Raw genomic sequence first — 19,531 nt, forward strand, 5'->3', positions numbered from 1 at the left:
ATCACAGACAGAGCTGACTTGGTATTTTATTTTATATCAACTTTATTGAAATTTCAGCTAAATACGGATAACACCCGACATATACGCGACAAAATCGGAAATAAAAATGACATTAATATTTTAATATCTATACTTTTACGTAAGAGTTACCTCCATGCGTATGTAACCAACTGTTAGCCGTTATTCCGTTAATTTCGACCCCCCCTTTTTTTCCTTCAGTACGTATTATTATTATTATTATTATTGTGCATCTGATTAACTTAAATGCGTGATGTAAACAAGATAACGCGATGTTTTTTTTTTAAAGAATAAACAAAAAGGGAATAAATGAAAGATGTTCGACTTTGCATTACACAGCACCGGAAACGAGTGCCTGGTGTTACACTGTGTTATGTCCCCCAGCCTGCCACCGTTTGGGTCATTTCTCTGTTAACATGGCCACTGCTGCGGTTTTTGCCAGATTTCTCCTTCAGAAATCAACCCAGGGCTTTCTGTTCTCCTCCAGAGCGGTGCCCGCTTTCTCGAGGTAGGGCGGTGTTTCGTTTTAAGGCTCACGTTTCAATTAAGTTCCTATATTTTAACGTTCCTTCTCCCTCTGTAGTCGTGAAACCTTGATGAAATACCTGCATTTGTTACAGAAGTCTCCATAAAAATAAGTTATTGTCAGTATGCAGTATCAGTCTTGTCATTTTTCAAATCGCTGTTCCATGAAAAAGCGTAATTTAAGCACAATGACCTCATTAACTTACAGTGTCAAAGTATTTATGAGCATACAACCTGCTGTTGTTTTGACTATTATTAGTTGTTCAGCACCAAGTTTCTTTAAGAAGTTGTTTTTTTTTTTGTTGTTGTTGTTTTTTTTATCCCGCAAACCATCTAAATCTAATTTGACTGTGATATATAAGGTAAAAGATCATATCCTCATATTAAAGAAGCTTAGCGGCTTAAAGTTTGTCATGCCTAAAATGATTTCAAGAAAGGTAATAGAAATTATTTAAGCTTATGTCATGAATGAACTGACTGCTTTATAGGACTTTTTGTCAGAGGTTGCAGGAGAATTGTAGGAGAATGGCCAACTTTGTGGTTGACAGAAAGGCAGCAGTAAATCAAATAACCACTCACTGCTGCCGAGGCATGCAGAAAGGCATCTGTAAGTACACAGCATGTCGAACCTAGTATACTTTTGGCCACCTAGTACCAGCTGAGCATCATTTAAACATCACAGTTACCAGATCTCAGTCCATTAGAGCACTTTTGGGATGTGATGATGGTGGTGTTGCACTGTCTTTGTTTTGGTTTTTTTTTGCAATTTTTGCACACTTGCACTTTATGTAATCATGTATTGATTGACTGATGTTTTGTGCAAGAAGGGTACGATCAATTTGTGCAACAGTATGCTGGAGCTCTTTTCTTAGCCTGTTGTCTGCTGGTAGCATTAGTGCCAGATATGCCAGCAGGACCAACAAACAAATTCACAAGGCTGGAACCATCATTGGTCAGAATCTGGAGCTGTCTGAGTCAGTGAGCGACAGGAGGTCACTGAAGAAACTGCACATGGACAACCTATCACACCCGCTCCACTCCACACAACAGAGGCAGCAGACCTCTCATCTACTACTATCTCATACCTACCTGTCATACATGCTGTTTCCCGGGCTTATATTGCCAGTCGCACTGCTAAAAGCCGCTGGTGAGACTCCATCTGACCAGAGAAGCTCAGAATCAAAGAAGTGCTGATCTAGCTCAGTTTTCTGGAATAGCCTGGAAAGAAAGTGTGACAGCAGGCTAACATTTGCTGCAGCTCCTTAGACGAGCAGATATTTTGGCTCCTGGCTTGCAGAACGAGGCCTAAAGCTTTTGGCTCACATCCTTATCAGTGGGTTGGCGTGTAAAGTGGGCCGTTGGGCAGCAGCTCCGTGGTGCAGCCTGTTTTTTGAAATTCAAAGTGGTGGCGAATGTGCAGAGATTTCTATCTGTTTCACACCCACAGTTTTTCAGTACTATAGAAAACAGTTGCTACTGTTTATGGTTCTGGTTCTAACTTACTGTGGGGGTTTTGTTGTCTTTCTTTAGCCCATTTTTGTCCCGAGCTCATAGACTGGAACCCTCCGATGATGAGTTGTACCAGCGCACCACAGTCTCTGTCATGCAGAAGGATGTAGACAATGGGGTCCTCATCCACAGCTACAGTTCTGCAGGATTCAATATCGATGGAAACAGGGTGTATGGGCCTTGTGCCGTGCTGCCTCCTGCTATCCTGCAGTGGAAGGTGAAAGTGCTTTCCAGTCTGTCCTTGCAGTTTGTGAAAGTTTATGAAATTCTCTTTTTTTTGTAGTTTATTTTAACAACTATATATGTGTGTGTTTTCTCTCTCTGCAGATTGGAAGTTCGAAAGATATCACAGAAGAAAGTGTTTCACTCTTCCACATGCTTGAACCAAAAATAGGTACCAATATACGCACTAAAGCAGACCTTTAAACAGATGACTGATGATTTTGTCAATTCTGCAAATTGAGCATTACAATAATCGAACTTGCTTGATATGAAAGTATGGACCGATTTCACAGAGTCAGTTAAAGATGAGAATTTTTTAAGTGGTAGAAAGCAGTTCTGGTAACCTTGACATGATTATCAAAGCTGAGTTCACTGCAAAATGATGCCATGGTTTCTGACTTGTTCGAGGTCTTTCAGAGACAGAGTTGATTCATGAGAACAAATCTTCTGTCTCTGACTTTCTGAACCAACAACAAATATCTCTGTCTGGTCTGTTTAGTTCTAAAATTTTCTAAGCATCCAGTAATTTTTCAGAGTAAAATTATCATCAACGTGAAATGATAGGTAGAACCATGTATCATCTGCATAAGAATATATATTCTGTCTTTTTTTTAAAGATGGAACCATACAGGAACATTTAAAGGTTAAAGAGGTAAAGAACCAAGGGCAGACCCCTGAGGAACCCCTGATTAATTTTTACTTTTGGAGTTTTTTTGGAGGTGTGATTCAGTACAATTCAATTTTATTTCTACAGTCAACAACGACAACAGTTGACTCAGGTCACTTTGTATTGTAAGGTAAGATTCATTATTGTGATGAAAACCAATCGAGGACTGGACCTGTTAAACCATCTGCATCATGAAGGCTTTGAATTAAAATGTTATGACCAACAGTGTCAAAGCAGAACTAGCAGATGTTTTCTTTGTTTGATTTTTTTTTTTTCTAAGCTAGTTTTTAACCAAGACTAAATACTGAGAAAAGTGAGTTGGTCCACAGTTATTAAAAAAACCAAAGCATTTGCTGGGTTATCTGTCATGGTTCCCGTCTTGAAAGTCTGCTCTGGCTCATTAGTCAGCACCACCAACACTCTGTAGGTGGACTTGTGAAAGTGTGAGAAACTGAGCAGTGGCAGTGAGAAAGTGCAGCTCCGTTTGTATAATGGCTCCACCACACTGTTGGCACAGTCGCTTCTCTTTTGGCAAACGTCTGTTCATGTGTCTGCCTGTTTTAACAGTCGGGCAGCGAGTGCGCTCAGTCTGTTTCAGCTCAGTCTGTTTCAGCTCAGTCTTTGTACATGAGAATCATTTGTGTTCCAGTGAGTGAGGTACATTAATGTCCTTGCCAGAGTGTCCACTCTCTTCTATGTGTCCACTGAAATGTTATTTGTCATTTTGTCATCAACACTAAACAAAATGATGTCCCCATTAAATTTTGGTGTAATTTCTTTACCTTATTTTATTGGTTTTATTGGACCTCATTGAATGGGAATTTATCTGCCTCATTGTCTGTTCTTCCTGGTTTGTGAAGAGATTCTCGTGCTGGGCACAGGCGCACGACTGGAACGAATCAACCCCTCGGTGCTCGCACTTCTGAAGAGTAAAGGCATCTCTGTGGAGGTGCAGGACACGGTAAAATACAAGTGATCCTGTTCTCTTTCTGACAGCATGGCATGAGCTAACAGACACTGGAATACTTCTTATTGTCTCTTTTTATGTCTTTTTTCATTCATTTATTCTGATTTGCAGCCAAACGCGTGTGCAACCTTCAACTTCCTAATGAGCGAGCGAAGAATTGTAGCCGCAGGCCTGATCCCTCCATCACCCAGCACAGCACTTGAAGTCCTTGGGAACAACAACAACATGTAGAAGGTGATCACTGCAAATGGTCAGCAGTTCACTGATGATCTGCCTGTGCACAAAACTCCAGTAGTAACAAGCTCCAACACTTTATTACAACACTTATTTCCTTATAGACAAAGTTAAGTGACTCTTTTACGCTTTTCCTGACATTTATAGTGTCGTACCAGAAGATGTTCATTTAAAACTTCTTTTTAAACTTTGTCTCTGGATGATGTCAGTGGGAGCTGATACCTTTAATGTGGTCATCTAAGGCGCACACCTCTGGCTGTTCAAACCTGTTTGAAGGATCAGCCAGTCAGGAGAAGCTAGCTCAAGGGTGAGGAGCTAAAATGCTAAAAGCTTAATTCGTACAGCTGAGGGCTGCACAAAGGCCCAGTGTAACATAACTATCTGACAGTCTATAAATACAGAGCTGTAAACGAGCACAGTAGCAGCCACCTTCACCCAGTGATCTCTGTGAGGTTTGTGTACCAGTGAATGCTGATTTTGGGTTTCCTGTCACACATTTCAGTCAGCATGTGGTTGCACATAAAAATGTCTCACATCACTGTTGTAATTCTGCTTATAGCTGCTTATAGCTCTGTGTGCATGAGTTTAAAAGAAGACTCAAGTCAAGGAAACCAGAATTAGACTGTAATAAAGTGTAAGCATGTTCTTATATATAAACACAAGTTTTGCTTGTATAAAAATATAAATGCTTTACCGCAGCATAAGTGTAATGTATTTTTATCGTTTACAATAAATCAGTAGTAAGATCACCTCAGCATGCAGTGTTTTCATTTTGAATGTTATCTGGGCAGCAGTTAAAGGGGATTGTTTGTTAAAGAAATAGTTTTAATGTGGCTACCAGAGGTGCTGGTGGCCGGTGTCCTTCATTTGGATAAGCCTCTTTACTCCGTGCGTCTGTCCGTCCTCTGCATCCAGCACGCTGCCGCTGACAAGCTGTTTGTGCAGCACCTAATTTATTGGCTTTGTCCTTCTCACACATAAGCCCCACAGATAAGAGAGTCCAGTAATCCTTTACACATCAGTGTGATTCATCGCTAATCATATGTCTCGGTGAAGATGCCCAGCGTCAGGCTGAACACTTTAAACCCTCATCGCTCACAAGCTGCATGTTGCAGCTCATAAACACTCTCACTGATCAACACTTTAAAAAAAAATCTATCTAATTAACTTTAACTTTGGTTAAAGTTACCCATCCCTGTTGCTTGTCACGTGTTCCATAATGTTGTGCTGTGGACATTTATGTGCTTTTTGTGCAGAGGAGTTTTTTTTCTCCTGTTCTCATGCTGTCCTCCCAGGAGCCCAGCATGAGTAGAGGTCTCTTTTTTTCCCTCTTGTACTTTCCTATTGTAGTGTATATTTCAGTGTTTTTTTTTTCTGTAACGCTACCGATCTCTGACCTGTATCCCCATGTGATGTCTGTGTTGTGTGTGTAAGGCCATTTCACTGCAGGGCAACCTGCATGTGGCGAATAAAGCCTCGATTGATTGATTGACATCCAGTTAGGCGACCTCTTTTCCTTATGCAGAAATTATTCAGCCATACATAAGTGAATTTGAAGAGCAAACAAACATTGAATGTGAAGGTAGACACTACATTCAATACTTTCACAACATTTTCTGTTTTTTAGTCAATATAACTTGATAAGTAATATAAAATAAAAAAAAGTTTCACTCTGGTGTAAACAACCGATGTAAAAACTATCCAGCAGAAAAGTCATATTGATGTATTACCTTCTCTCATAACAAAGTAGCAACATCATTATTTAGCAGATTTTCACGAGAGAGAAATTACAGCAAACAAATTAAGAGGCAAAAGAGACGTCAGGCAGTTACGTAGCACACTCTCTGTTCAGTCTACACCCTACATCACACCCTCTGCTTTACAGCTGTGGCATATAATCATCCATGAATGATGATTATACACCACATACATTTATGGCCTCCCAGCTGCTGACATCAAGCTGTCCTCAGTCGTCATCAGAGTTATGAGACTGGTGCCTGGATCCTGCAAAGCTGAGCTCTGTCCCTGTGAGTCGCTGGTACATGTCTTTGATGTCCTCACACTCAGTCTCAAAGTGGTTTGTTGCATCATACGAGCGGGACACAAATATCTAAAAGGACAGAAGAGATTTAAAAAAAAATTAAAGCCACCATCCTATTTTCAGTCGTGTCATTGTTTTAGTTTTGGGGAAACCCCATCAATACCTGACTCTTTTTTCCATCTTCATTTGGAACTAGCAGATTGCTGACAGACACAAATCTGAATTCAACAAGAAGGAATTGCATCGAATTAAATCACACCACAAAAACACAAACTGTCAGATTTAAGTCTTCAGAGTGTCACTAACTTGTGCACAATGGGTTCGAGGAGCTCGAGTCCTGGCTGCACTTCTTTCTCTGGGTTGGTGGTTTCTGCAGTCGTGCTGACTGTGGCGATGTACATCCCATCTGAGGCCACGTTGTGCGCAAAGGACACTACAGATATATAAATGTCTGCATGGAGGAGGAAGTAGTAGAGGAGCAAATCCAGGAAGAGCAGGTCAGAGGGTTCAACTTTGTACATGTTAGATATTATGGTAGTATAACTTAGTACCTGACTTCCTGTTAAGCTGAGTTTGAGGGATGATGATCTGACAGGAGCTGACATCATGAGTGTGTTTAACTGGATGATTTAGAAAACAGATCGCCCTAACGACACGCCCCACCTTCCTCACTCGATTGGGAACGTAGCTGGGATCACAGATTAACTGTTTGCAGTGGAACAGCTGTTAGAAAGAGAGAGAAAAAGACCACATCAGTGGGAGTACAAATGCCTCCTGGACAGTGACTGCAGGGCTTAATTTTGTCTACTCCACCTTCCCCTCAGATTTCACAGCTTTCACTTTGCCACTATCCATCACAATTTCATCCACTGCCCTGTTCAGCAGGAACATTCCTCCATACTCTGCATTCAGTCTGAAACACAAAGAGGACTGGATCTTATAAGTGCAAGCATGAATGTCTGAACGTTTCCTTTAAACAGCTTTTATTATGCTTTTCTTTATGTGTGCTAGAAAGTGCTATAATGGCACATGCTCACATTAAAAATGAGAAAAGTTTAAAAGAAAGACATCAGCATCTCTGAACATTTGGTTTTATGAAGTTTTTCCCATTCTTGGCTCTGAATGTTGTCATTAAGATTGGATTTCCCTAATGTGATCATTTCAGGTACGCAGCTCTAGCTTTGAGAAGATAAGCCCCACCCACCTGCTGCTCAAACCTTTTGTTTGCAAGGAGCAACCAATCAGAAGAAAGTTTTCTTAAAGGGACGTGGAAGGAAGCCTTTGTTAAAGGATGAACTGAGGGGCTTGGTATATGATAAATAAGATTTATTTTGAATTGTGAATCATGCTGACTGACTGACTGACTGATAATATGGAAATTTAAAAAAGGGGCCACTTTTAACTTTCAGTGGAAGAACATCCACTAAAGGTCATGCTTGCTGGAGGCTGATGATGATATACTTGCACTGAATTTTTATTTATTTGTTTATTAACCTTTATTTAACCAGGAAGATCCCATTGAGATTAAAAACCTCTTTTTCAAGGGAGACCTGGCCAAGATAGGCAGCAGCAGATGTCTCACAGTTACAGAAATTACTCAAACACAGGCAGCAACAACACACATGCAACAATAAGTGAAAGAATACAAATAAAATAAAAAATAAAATTCAAATAAAAATAAAAATAAAAAAGTCAGTTAAAATGACAATCAATCTAATTGAAACAGTTACATGTTATGGACTTGGCCTCAAGGATTCGTAGTTTAGATTTAAAAGCACTTAATGAAATGAATTCAGTCATTTTCCATTCCTTCTGCAGTTTGTTCCAGGCCAAGGGTGCTAAATGGACAAAAGCTCTTTTACCAAGTTCAGTTCGGGCAAATGGAACAGAAAGCAACAAGTAGCCATGCGGACGAAGAGAATACCGACCAGCATGTTTCATTACAAGCAGGGAACATAGATAAGAAGGCAGCAACCCAAGTATCGCCTTATATATAAAACTGTATAAATGAGAATTCCTCCGACTTACCAAAGCAGGCCATCCTACCTGAGAGTATAACTCACAGTGGTGAGTCTGAAATTTACAGTTAGTGATGAACCTCAGAGAAGCATGATACACAGAATCAACCATTCGAAGACATTGAGCAGAAGCATTCATATATAGAATATCACCATAATCCAGCACAGGCAAGAATGTTGCAGCAACAAGCCGCTTCTTTGTATTAAAAGAGAAACACAACTTATTTTGAAAATAAAATCTCAGTTTTAACTTCAGGTTTTTCACAAGATTCTCTACATGTGGTTTGAAGGTAAGCGAGTCATCAATTAAGATTCCCAGATATTTATAGGTGTGAACCAACTCTATTTTATTACCTTCAAGAGTGGTTACTGATGGGATTGTTTGGGCTCGTCTCCTTGATTTAGAAAACAACATGAGCTTTGTTTTGTCTGCGTTGAGAACAAGTTTAAGCTGAAGTAATGAGTGCTGGACAGCAGAAAAGGCTTTCTGCAAGGAGTCAATGGCTTGGACAAGAGTTGAACCACAGCTGTAAATAACTGTATCATCAGCATAGAAGTGCAAGTTTGCATCTGGCACATGTAGACTAAGATTGTTTACGTAAATGACAAATAGAAGGGGACCTAATACAGAACCCTGTGGCACTCCGTTGTGCAATCCTAGAGTGCAAATATCTAGGATTTTTGCACTCGAATTAAAATAGTCGAATTAAACTAATTAAACTGTTGATGAACATAAATCAAAGAACTAGTGAGAACCTGACCTGGCAAAACCCTGTGGTATCTCCCCGAGACCATACAGTGGGTAGAGGTATGGACTGGTGTTTCGACAGGACAGCGAATCGGAGTACAGCCTGATCCGACTGATGGTTTCCACACAGGGCCGGTCCAGGTAACTGCGAGGACGGCAGGTGGACAGGTTTAAATCATGCCTACTAATCTGTTTTCAGTGTTGTTTCACTTAAGTTCCTATAACTGACCTCTCACTGTTGTGCAAGGCTATGGCGTGACCTATAAACTCTATGACATCAAGTCCCAGGTCGTAGCGATGGAACAATTCCCTTGTGGTCGTTTTGTGAGGATCCACATCATGGTGGGTGCGAGGGTTTCTTATGTCAAAGTTCAGAGCAAAGAGCAGCAGCTTCTTGAACCTCCTCTTGTCAAACATGCCCATCAGATCTGAAAATATGTATATTTCAGCGTTATAAAGCTATGGCCATCTGGAAACTTGTCTTAAAAAGTGGAATGACATGATTTGGCACCTGAAGCATCTGCGTCTTTTTCACTGGCGGGGACTTTGTGCACTTTTCCTCCTTTGTATACGTAGCTGCCTTCTACGACTTTAAAGTCCAGATACCGAGTAACTTCGGTGTGCAACAAGATTTTTACCATCTGACCTGCACAAACCACAGCACCCAAAAATTAAAGCATGCTCATTTCTATCAAAACAATCAGCAAGACATTGCACAAACACCTGCCAATAAACAGTAAACTTTCACCGGTGGAAAGAAAAAATTTGGAGATGAGGTCAACATTCCACTCTTTCCCTCTGTCCATCGGAGGACCAGGAGTCTTAAACTTCTTGTACAGCTGCAAATAAAGGAAACACCTTATTATCAGCAGTGTTCAAATGAAGGTACATGCATGCATGCTCATGAGTTTTGTATTTGTTTGCATGCACCTCCTCAAGGGGAGAAATGGATGCACTCTCTCCTCCATAATAAGGATTCTTATCAATGTGGAGAACCTTTTTCCCACTTAAAGTCATTAAACCAGAGAGGATGCATTCCTGAAAGAGATGAGGAAGAAAACAGAGGGGCAAATGTGTCCGAATCAGCAGCTGGTAGTTTAAGGTATACAGATCAGTACTAGACTAATGAGGTAATTGCCATAAATCCCCCTTAGCAGCCAGCAAGAGCTTAACAAGTCTGCACGTGAATCATTAGTAAAAGCGACAAAAACATGGCAGAAAGTCCACTCACTTACAGACTTTAATCACTTATTGAATCAAGAGCGAAAAGAGGAAATGAAAGAAGTCATGATTGCAAGTGCTCAGTAAAAGGACTGTGCCTCTGCTTGAGAACTGTTTTGGTAAGGTTGCAGTTATTGTGAGGCATCATTTTTTTTAGCACTTTGCAGAAAATATATATCTTGCTCACAGCGCGGTTTCTGGTTTTGGTCAGCTCAGAACATTTCCACCTAAGACCACATGACAAAAGATGGCCTGCTCAGTTCACGGGGTTCAAGCTTTGTACTGACAATAAAGTAGGCATAAAATCCTGTTAACCAACAGAATCATATATAGAGAGAGATTCAAGAGAGATTATTTCATTTTAGATTTTACAGCAAATATAAATTCCGTACCTTCAGTCCAGTTCCAAGCACAATAATATCATATTCTTGCTCCATCCTCACTGAGTACCAGTGCTTTGTTTCTGCAGCCTGTCACAGTCTATGAGTGTGGGTCTGTGTGTAGTAAGACAGAAACAGGTGTGATGATGATAGGTGACACCAATTGCTTGGTGTTCCCCTTTGCAATAATCCTCTTAAGACCCATCTATGCAGTGTGTGTGTGTGTGTGTGTGATAGAGAGAGATTGGCTCTATGAGCTTCTCAGTCACTGCAGATTGAGGTATTATTATACATATAATATATCCCGCTGTTGTAATGATACTAAGTCACATTTTCAAATTACTGTGTCTGTTTTTCTGTTTTTTGTTTGTTTATTTTGTTAAAAATTATATTATTGAAGGAAAAAGAGTATACTGCTTTCTTGTAATATGATTACAATCTGTAAAACAACCAAGCAACAAACAAACAGCTATATTAATGATACGCTGTTGTGGTTATAATTTGAAAAGAAACTAAATGTCAGGTGGTGGAGAAAAAGTACAAATGTGCATATTCTTGAGGTACTTCTGTTTATCACCACTAGGTGTCATAATATGAATAACATCCGTCCATGAAGTTTCATGTTCTGTATAAAACTAAAATATAATAAATATTTTTCAATATTTACCTTTATGATGTATGTGGGTTTCAGTGAGCCTGCCTGTTTTTCTTTCCAGTAACAGTATAGTACATTCTATATATGTTTACAGTATACTATTTCCTGTGAACTGTTAAAACAAATTAAATATCAATAAATATCTAATACATTTCTAGTATTTTTTTTCTTTCTCACGTCTCTATTGATAACAGTCACCAAAAAAACTTCATTTCCCATGAAGCCTCGAGAAAAAAGATTTCCGGGTCGGTGCCGGAACTGTTTTTTTTTCCTTAAAGCAATCGCTTAATATCACTTGGGCAACCGGCGAGTTGGGCGGGAGCCACAATTCTCACATAGTCCGCCTCTCTGGGCGAGTTTCGGGATACTTCAGAGTAAAAGTGAACGCTTACTGGCCGTTGGCGTGTCAGTTTGTGGTTGCTAGCATCTTCGTGTTCCTTGAAAGTTGGCGGTCGAGAAAGTAGAGAAATGTCTACAGCACAAACAGTAGGTGGCTCGAATAATGGTCTTTGGTTCTACTGTATAAATGTAAACTCCTTCCGGATTTATGTGTGCAGTTAACATAACTTTGCTGCAGCGTTAGACCCTCAACTGCCGCCTTTTTTCAGTCAGTTTAATCTGACGAATCATTTCTAATGCTTTAATTGGGTACGTACAATGGCAACAGCGGTTAGTCGCCGTTTAGTCTTAATTTTTTCGCCCAGACATGAAAATTAGATTAGGAAGTGTAAAAGGGGCGTGTCACTTGCACGCCTAAGTCATGATGGGACATGGGACCACAGGCTGCATGTAGGGACACATACAAGTACTGCCAGAAGTTTACATCCACTCATCGTGGGCATGAACGTCATAATTTTGGGCTTTTAATGATTTCTTTGAACTGTTCTTTTTTTTTTTTTTTCCAGGGTGGTGACTTTAAAAACAAGAACTGGGTGCACAAACTTGAAAATAATTTAGATTTTCTACAGGCTGAAGTATAAATATACACTCACTGTATTTTAGTAAGTGATACTGAAGGATCTTCAGCGTCTGTTAAATTGATAAACCAAGGCCTATTAACTTTACACTGGTTATCAAGATCAACTACAAATGCTAGTTTCTCAGCATAAAAAAGGACAGCGATCCAATGATTGACCAATACTGAGAAGAAAGGGGAGCTCGATAATGATCTAAGAAGAATTGCAGATTTACACAAGTTAAGAAGGCCTCTTGAACTCATTTCTAAACAACAAATTTTGCTGCAAGCAGTACTGGTTCAAAGTAGATGGAATAGTAAAGGAGGAGGGCTACCTTTACCTCAAATCAGCAGTTAGATGGTTTAAACTTGGACACAGTTGCATGATCTTAAGCAGACACCAAAGACTGTTTGGAATGGATAAAGCAGGCTAACATTAATCTTATCGAATAGCCTCCTCAAAGCCCCAACTTCAACCCTATTGAAAATTTGCGGACTATGCTTAAAACCATGTCCATGCCAGGAAACCGACTGTTTCAAATGAATTCTACCAATTTTGTCAAAACGCATGGTCAAATACCCAGCCAGAATTATAACACAAACTTATTGAGTAATCAAAAGTGTCTGGTTGAGGTGCAACACACCGAGAGACATTTAACCAAATATTGGTGGGGGTTTATGTATATATTTGACCTTGTGTCGATTAGAGAAAATCCCAAATAAATTCCAACTTTGTTCACCCAATCCTTGTTTTTTAAAGTCAGTAAAGATGTATGTTGTACAATGATTACATCCTGAAAACAGAACAGTTCAAATACATAGCAAAAAGCTCAAAATTACATTCATGTCCATGATGAGTGGATATAAACTTCTCACCAGAACTGCAGTTGGCTGGTACCGGATTAGTTGTAATAAATCAGAGGAATGTGTGTCTTCGCTTTCTAAGATTCATGTATTTAAACCATCATATGTTTTCAGATAAACACCTGGTGTATTATTATATATATAAACTAAAAAGACAGTTTATTGTTAAGTTACTGGTTATGTCTTGTTATGGTCATGTCATTACTAAAAGATTGAATATAGAAAATAACTACACACCAAAGCTTGGTTCTGTCACCCAATTGTTGATGTCGTGTTTATTCAGGTTTTTCTTATGTTTGTCCAGTTTCCAGACCAACACAAGCGAGTGTCTGCAAAGTCCAACCCTGGATTTCTGGAGCGTTTAAGTGAAACTACAGGAGGAGTAGTTGTTGGTGTGGGACTGTTTTTCCTCTCGATTTATGTTCTCTTCACCAATGAGGTAGGAAACATTTCCTTCTAAGTAGCTCAGATCATCATGGTCACGATGATTTAACAGTAGACTAAAGACAGCACTTTGTATCTGTGATGGTTTCTTTGTGCAGGGACGGACTCTGCAAACAGCAAAGTCCCTGGATGAAGGTCTCTCCCAGGTTGTATCACTGGGGCCGTATATCAGCTTCGACACACAAAACAACGGCCGTTTAGTTCACCTGTCTGCGAAGCTGCATACTGCAGAGGTGAGCTCGCCTGTATTTTGAACATTGGTCTGCCCTAGCGTGTATGTGTCGGTCCCTGATTTGTATATTTTTTTTATTATGTTTTAGCTTTTTTTTTTTATTGAGTTCAGTTTCTGTTAGTTTACAGAGCAGTTCAAAGGTTCTGTATTAGTTTCAGTCTTTTAATTATTAAGATATGGAGGATATTTGTCTGGAGCCTTTAACCTGACTTTCACAGATTTGCATGACAAAATTCCAGGTGGAGATGCACTTCAAAACTTGTGCCTTCTGTATAGTTTTAGAGTCCCCTACCCCTAAAATTAGGGTTTCTGCAGGCCTCCGAAACTGTGCTCAGATATCGAACATCCAGATATTTTAAGAACTTCCATCATTCTGCATTTGCTTGACCTACACACTTATCACTTCCTGATAAGAAGTGTTTTTTTAATCTTTTCATTTAATGAATTAAAATCAGTGCAGGGATTACACAAACACAACTCTTTGTTGACTCACGGTAATGTCATCCAGAGTGTAGCTCAACATGTGTATTCATGCCCCATCAGGCACTCTGTGATAACAGAATTTTACCAAACTGACAAGTAGACTAAAAATAAAGGACAACTCTGGAAGAAGTTTTATTTTTATTTTAGTTGGCTTTAGTTTTTTTCCAAGTCTAGTTTTCATTGTCATTTCAGTTAACTATTTGTTCCCTACAGCTCATTTTAAACATTTGTTTAAATGTGTGATAGAAATCTAATAACCTTTGTATGTACATTTGGTAAAAGAACATCCATCCATTGATCCATTGCAGAGAACTGAGCAATGTTGGGGGAATCGGGTCGGGACATACTCCTTTCAGTTTAGGTGAGGAATCAGCTCGGGCGGACGACCGCTTGCTTGCTCTGAACTCTGTGACCGATTACGTATGTTTTTCTCGCATGGATACAATTGGACATCACGCAGACTTTGTTCCATGGGGCTGGCAGGTTAAAGAGTTTCTGCTCTGGCTGTTTGCCTTCTCACGTGCATCTCTGTCGGGTGATGTCTAAAAAGTTCAGGGCTGCCTTAGTTAGTTTGTTTAGATAAACAGGCGGTGGTGCCTGTTATCTGGCTGTGTTTACCCTCATATCTTTGCAGAGGAGGACAAAAGAAGGTAATGTTGAGCGAGACTCAGACAGTGAGAAATAGTGTTGTATTTATCTATGTTAAATTAATACACAACCTCAGGAGTTGTACAACATGTAAATATTTTTGCTAGTATTTGATTCCATTTTTAATTTATTTTTTGTGGACATAAATGTGCCACCAGTTGGCTTCCTTGTTTTGATTCTAATGTTTTATTTTTTAATCTGTATACTGAAGCTTCATATAGTTTCACTTGAATTCTTTCGTTTGTGTTTATAGTAATGCATTATTGTACTGATTACATTGTCAGACTTTGACATTGTCATGTTTAATAATCCAGCATTAAGAATTTTGTATGCACCAATCAGCTGATCATGATTATTAGTAGAGGTGGAAGTGTTGTTGTCTTCAGGTAAGTGTTTTCATCTGGTTTGTTGCTGTTAAATTTTGATGTGTCTGTGCAGCCCCTGTATGACCCCAACTACAAAGTGGTGGTGCATGCAGTGAAGCTGAAGCGGCAGGTGGAGATGTATCAGTGGGTGGAGTACCATGAGAGCAGGTAAGGCTGTTGTCTGCACTCAGGGTGGGACTGGGTGTGGACATGTTGGCTAGAATGCAGCTGACTGTACGTTTTAATTCAGGGATTACCAGGAGAACGGTGAAACCAAAACAGAAACTACATACACCTACAGTGAGTTTCTTTTTTGCAGTCTGTAATCTTTGGTAACAGCACAGCCTGTGTATAGAGGTTATAACTCCTTTTTTGTAGACACTGAGTGGAAGTCAGAGTTGGTGAACAGTCGTAATTTTGATAAGGAGATTGGTCACCAGAACCCGAGGTACTAAAACATATTTAATATGGTCGTCTTGTGTTTGTGTGTGCATCCAGTCCATGCTCACTTCAGTCTTTGTGTTTCAGTGCCATGGCTGTTGAGAGTGTGATGGTGGTGTCTCCTGAAGTCCGAACTGGGCCATTCATTCTGTCTAAAGGTTTGTGTCTAAGCAAACACACAGCCACTACACATATGCTGTGTTTCATGTGTTTGGATTTTAGTACTCAGTTAATTTCCTGGTTATCATCAGGCCTGGTGGAGCAGATAAATAACTTCCAGACACTGAGTTTGGGGGATTTTCCTGTCTTTAACTTGGACCCTTTTCTCTCTATTCATGATGACTACTTCTATCACACTCCAAATCCACGCAGGCCAGAGGTGAGCATCTAGTCGTGAGCGCCTCGCAAATAATCTCAGTGTTGCACTCTGTTATGTGTTATGCGTTCCACACTTGTTGACTTTGAATTTGTTTGAATTCATGAGGTGGGTGACGTGCGGGTGAGGTTCTCCTTCGCTGGACTGAGCAGTGACAACTCACGGCACGGCCCTGCTCAGACGGTACAAGCTACAAATGACCTATCAACACATTCTCTGCCTACATTTCCACTGGGTCTTGACTGTAGTCTGTTTATAGGCAGTGTTGGGGAGTAACGGAATACATGTACCGCCGTTACGTATTTAAAATACAAAATATGAGTAACTGTATTCCGTTACAGTTACCGTTTAAAAAGGTGGTATTTAGAATGCAGTTACTTTGTTGAAATAAATGGATTACACAGCGGTATTTTCCTGTTTCATATTGTCGCGGGTCAGGACTGTTTGGGTTTTGTTTGACAGCTACGTTCTGTTGTTCCAGGTGGCAGCGTTACGGTTGCCAAGGTTACAGGGTGACGCTCTCTCTCTGCGTGTTTCCTGGGTGAGAGAGCGCCTTTTTGTTGTTGTTGTGCTAAGCTAATAGGCAGAATGGTACAGGTATAGCTCTAAAGAATGTAGCATCATAGGCAGTGTAGTCCGTGCTGCAGGGAGAATGGACTGCCATACCCGTTATGTGTCTGTGAGCGAGGGAGGGAGAAAAAGGAAAAGTACAAGCTGTCATCGAGCAAAAAGGGGAGCTGGAAGCATGTAAATATAATAATAACCACTGCAGCCAAGAAGAGTGCCTGACGAGCCCAGTTGTAAGTAAGCTATTAAGACTCGACTGTACACTGTGTTCGTGTTTTCCTCCAAAAACAATAAGTTCCGTTGGAGCAGCCTTTCAACGCCTCTCTCTCTCTCGCAAGCAAAGTTGACCCAGACAACAAAGTAAAGCTATTTTTCGTCTATGAGCCCGACACAGAACCCACCGTATTAGCCAGAGGTCCCTTTACTACGGTTCGGAGCCGCGGACCTTCAGTAACAGTAATAAATCACAGCAATAGTACATTCACGTAGTTGTAAACAGCATGATAATATATTAAGTAATCCAAAGTATTCAGAATACGTTACTCTCATTGAGTAACGTAACGGAATATGTTACAGAATACATTTTGGGGCATGTATTCTGTAATCTGTAATGGAATACATTTTAAAAGTAACCTTCCCAACACTGTTTATAGGAGACTGATGTACCTTCAGGATCTGAAAAGTGAATTCAGTGCCTTAAACCTGCATTCTTTCTGATGGCCACCAGGGGGAGACTCCTGGTTAAAAACGAAGTCTGATTGTGTAGAAGTTTATGGAAAAGTGACCCTACTTTTCATTTCACTGTTACCCAGTAAACATTTTCCTAATAAGTTTATGGTCTCAGTTGCTAGCATCAAATCTTCAGTAGAACATAATAGTCATGAGCATGCAATATTCTCAGTAAACTCTAACCCTTATTCCTGAGGTTGACCTCACTACAGCTATGTCCATCTTTTATGTACTGTCTGTGGTCACAACCTACATGATGTTCTTATGTTGCTATTTATAACATTCAATAATAATAAAAATAAATATTTTATCATTAACTTTCATAAAAATCAATTTAAGTAGTGTTTTAAATAATTATTAATACAAATAGAATTTGGATAGTCAAATATATGGTCAAGTATTTTAAACATTTACTGTTTATGAGTAGTTATTAGAATATTTTGTTGGAGGTATGGAAACTTAATATTGTTTTTAAGTTTTATCCATAACAGAATGGCATGGGATATTTTCTTGATTGTTTTGATCTAAAAATTTACCCGTGTACTAATATAAAACTGCACATTAAATAAAAAATTGTATACTGTAAACATATATAGAATGTACTATACTGTTAAATGAGTAAATTTACACAGTACCAAATAATAGTGGTAAAACTTTTTCACAGCTGTTTTTTTGGAAGTTTAGTAGATCAACATGAGGACAGTTCTGGTCTCCTTTGGCATGCTGCTTACATTTATGGGATTATTTAAAAAAAGTTGTTTTGTTGAGGAAAAAGATGTATGTTCTTCAGCCAAATGTGCCGTTTATTATATTCCAACCAAAAGCCCAAAACAAACAAATGTTCAGTTTACCATGAAATATGAGCAGGAACAAATATTGTCAAAAGAGTTGCTCATTTATGTATTTATATTAGATTAAAACTAAGTCTCTAACTCTGCTTCACATGCTGCTGTTTTTCAGGTCAGTATTGTTGCCATGCAGAGAGGGGAGCAGCTGCTGCCATTTAAAACCAGATCAGGAGACACTCTGGAGATCCTTTATCTGGAGGAGCTCTCTGCGGAGGTCAGCGTGGGCTTCATTTCCATTTGTTGGTTTAAATTCTCTTTCTGTGTGTCTATCTGGGTAAAGCGTATTTCTGTGTTATCTGTAGGAGGTGTTTGCGAGGGAGCACCAGTTTAACAGCATGAAGACTTGGGGACTCCGGGCTGCAGGCTGGGCCCTCATGTTCCTTGGTATCCAGCTGAGCATGCAAATCATCTACACGCTGGGTAAATTAACTCTGCTGCTGTACAGTTGTGAGTTTCCTTCCTTGCTTCTATTATTCATACTTCCTGTCTGTTGTGTTCCTGCAGTGGACTGGGTTCCTGTCCTTAGAGAGCTCGTGTCCATTGGACTGAAGATCTTCGCCTTGTGCGTCTCCTGCTCGCTGTCTCTTATCGTTATTGGGTTCGGCTGGCTTTATTACCGACCGTTGGTGGCAGTAGCTCTAGGAGCGCTGGCTGTTCTTCCGATATTTCTCGCCCGCTCAGGACTTCCCGCCAAGAAGAACGCATGACTATTGAACTGATGATTATAGATTTTCTGATGGTGAGCTGCAGATGTTTTGTGTTGCCAGTTTTTCCCCCAGTTTGTTACAGCCTGTACAAAGGGTTGTTGTTGATTTAAACAAACATTGAGTGTATGGGTTTGTTTTTTGGTTAAATAAATTTAATCCAGCATGCATCAGTTTCACTGGCAATATATAAATTTTTACTTCACCAAAGTTGTTCCTTCCATTATATGTTTGGGTTTTTTTTAGCTTGAATGTTTTTCACCCAGTTAAAAATAAATGCAGTCGAATCCAACAGTCCTGGACAAAACTCAGTGCTCAACACTCTTCAGAACTTTGCATTATTAAGGTTGGATTTAATACACTGATAAGTGAGACTGCAGTAGTTTTAGCTATGTGCATCCAATGAATTTTTTAACTGTATATTTGTTACATACCTCTGTTTTCACTGTTTATAACGCTCAGTAGGTTTAATAATAATTATTTGTAATCAAAAATTCAGTTCTTACATGTAAAACTGAAAAGACACCAAAGAAGTGAGGTTCTCAATTGTGTTTGCTTTAAATGTTGAGTAAAAGTTTGAAACTACTTTTGGCTCATGTTTTCATTCAGGAAAAAGATCACCTTCAACTATAGATGATTACTGATATGTGCTTAGAACAAAAAGTGAAGG

At 39.6% G+C, this 19,531-nt stretch overlaps 3 protein-coding genes across 3 annotated transcripts; 2 read left to right on the forward strand and 1 right to left on the reverse strand.

The window, feature by feature from the left end:
• Positions 1-369: 369 nt before the first annotated feature.
• On the forward strand, positions 370-4,891 carry ndufaf3 (NADH:ubiquinone oxidoreductase complex assembly factor). The gene is made up of 5 exons (XM_084928505.1): positions 370-526; positions 2,074-2,269; positions 2,380-2,446; positions 3,802-3,902; positions 4,020-4,891. Exons 1-5 carry the CDS (start codon positions 435-437, stop codon positions 4,137-4,139), a joined length of 576 nt encoding a protein of 191 aa, XP_084784631.1. The 5' UTR covers positions 370-434; the 3' UTR covers positions 4,140-4,891.
• On the reverse strand, positions 3,191-10,713 carry LOC146387137 (rab GDP dissociation inhibitor beta). Its single transcript, XM_084928504.1, has 11 exons — positions 10,563-10,713; positions 9,880-9,987; positions 9,698-9,788; positions 9,461-9,595; positions 9,179-9,377; positions 8,963-9,094; positions 6,997-7,096; positions 6,735-6,906; positions 6,490-6,634; positions 6,347-6,401; positions 3,191-6,252 (listed from the first exon to the last, which is right to left on the reverse strand). The coding sequence occupies exons 1-11, from the start codon at positions 10,605-10,607 to the stop codon at positions 6,109-6,111; spliced, it is 1,326 nt and encodes a 441-aa protein (XP_084784630.1). The 5' UTR covers positions 10,608-10,713; the 3' UTR covers positions 3,191-6,108.
• A 787-nt stretch (positions 10,714-11,500) lies between these two features.
• Positions 11,501-19,446, forward strand: tmem43 (transmembrane protein 43). The gene is made up of 12 exons (XM_084928506.1): positions 11,501-11,691; positions 13,329-13,463; positions 13,567-13,701; positions 15,270-15,364; positions 15,447-15,496; positions 15,575-15,644; positions 15,725-15,795; positions 15,889-16,016; positions 16,122-16,196; positions 18,270-18,371; positions 18,460-18,577; positions 18,662-19,446. The coding sequence occupies exons 1-12, from the start codon at positions 11,674-11,676 to the stop codon at positions 18,862-18,864; spliced, it is 1,200 nt and encodes a 399-aa protein (XP_084784632.1). The 5' UTR covers positions 11,501-11,673; the 3' UTR covers positions 18,865-19,446.
• Positions 19,447-19,531: the final 85 nt, after the last annotated feature.

The sequence above is a fragment of the Perissodus microlepis genome, chromosome 5, assembly GCF_051167445.1.
Source record: "Perissodus microlepis isolate ML-2025 ecotype Zambia chromosome 5, ASM5116744v1, whole genome shotgun sequence".
NCBI classification, from domain to species: Eukaryota; Metazoa; Chordata; class Actinopteri; order Cichliformes; family Cichlidae; genus Perissodus; species Perissodus microlepis.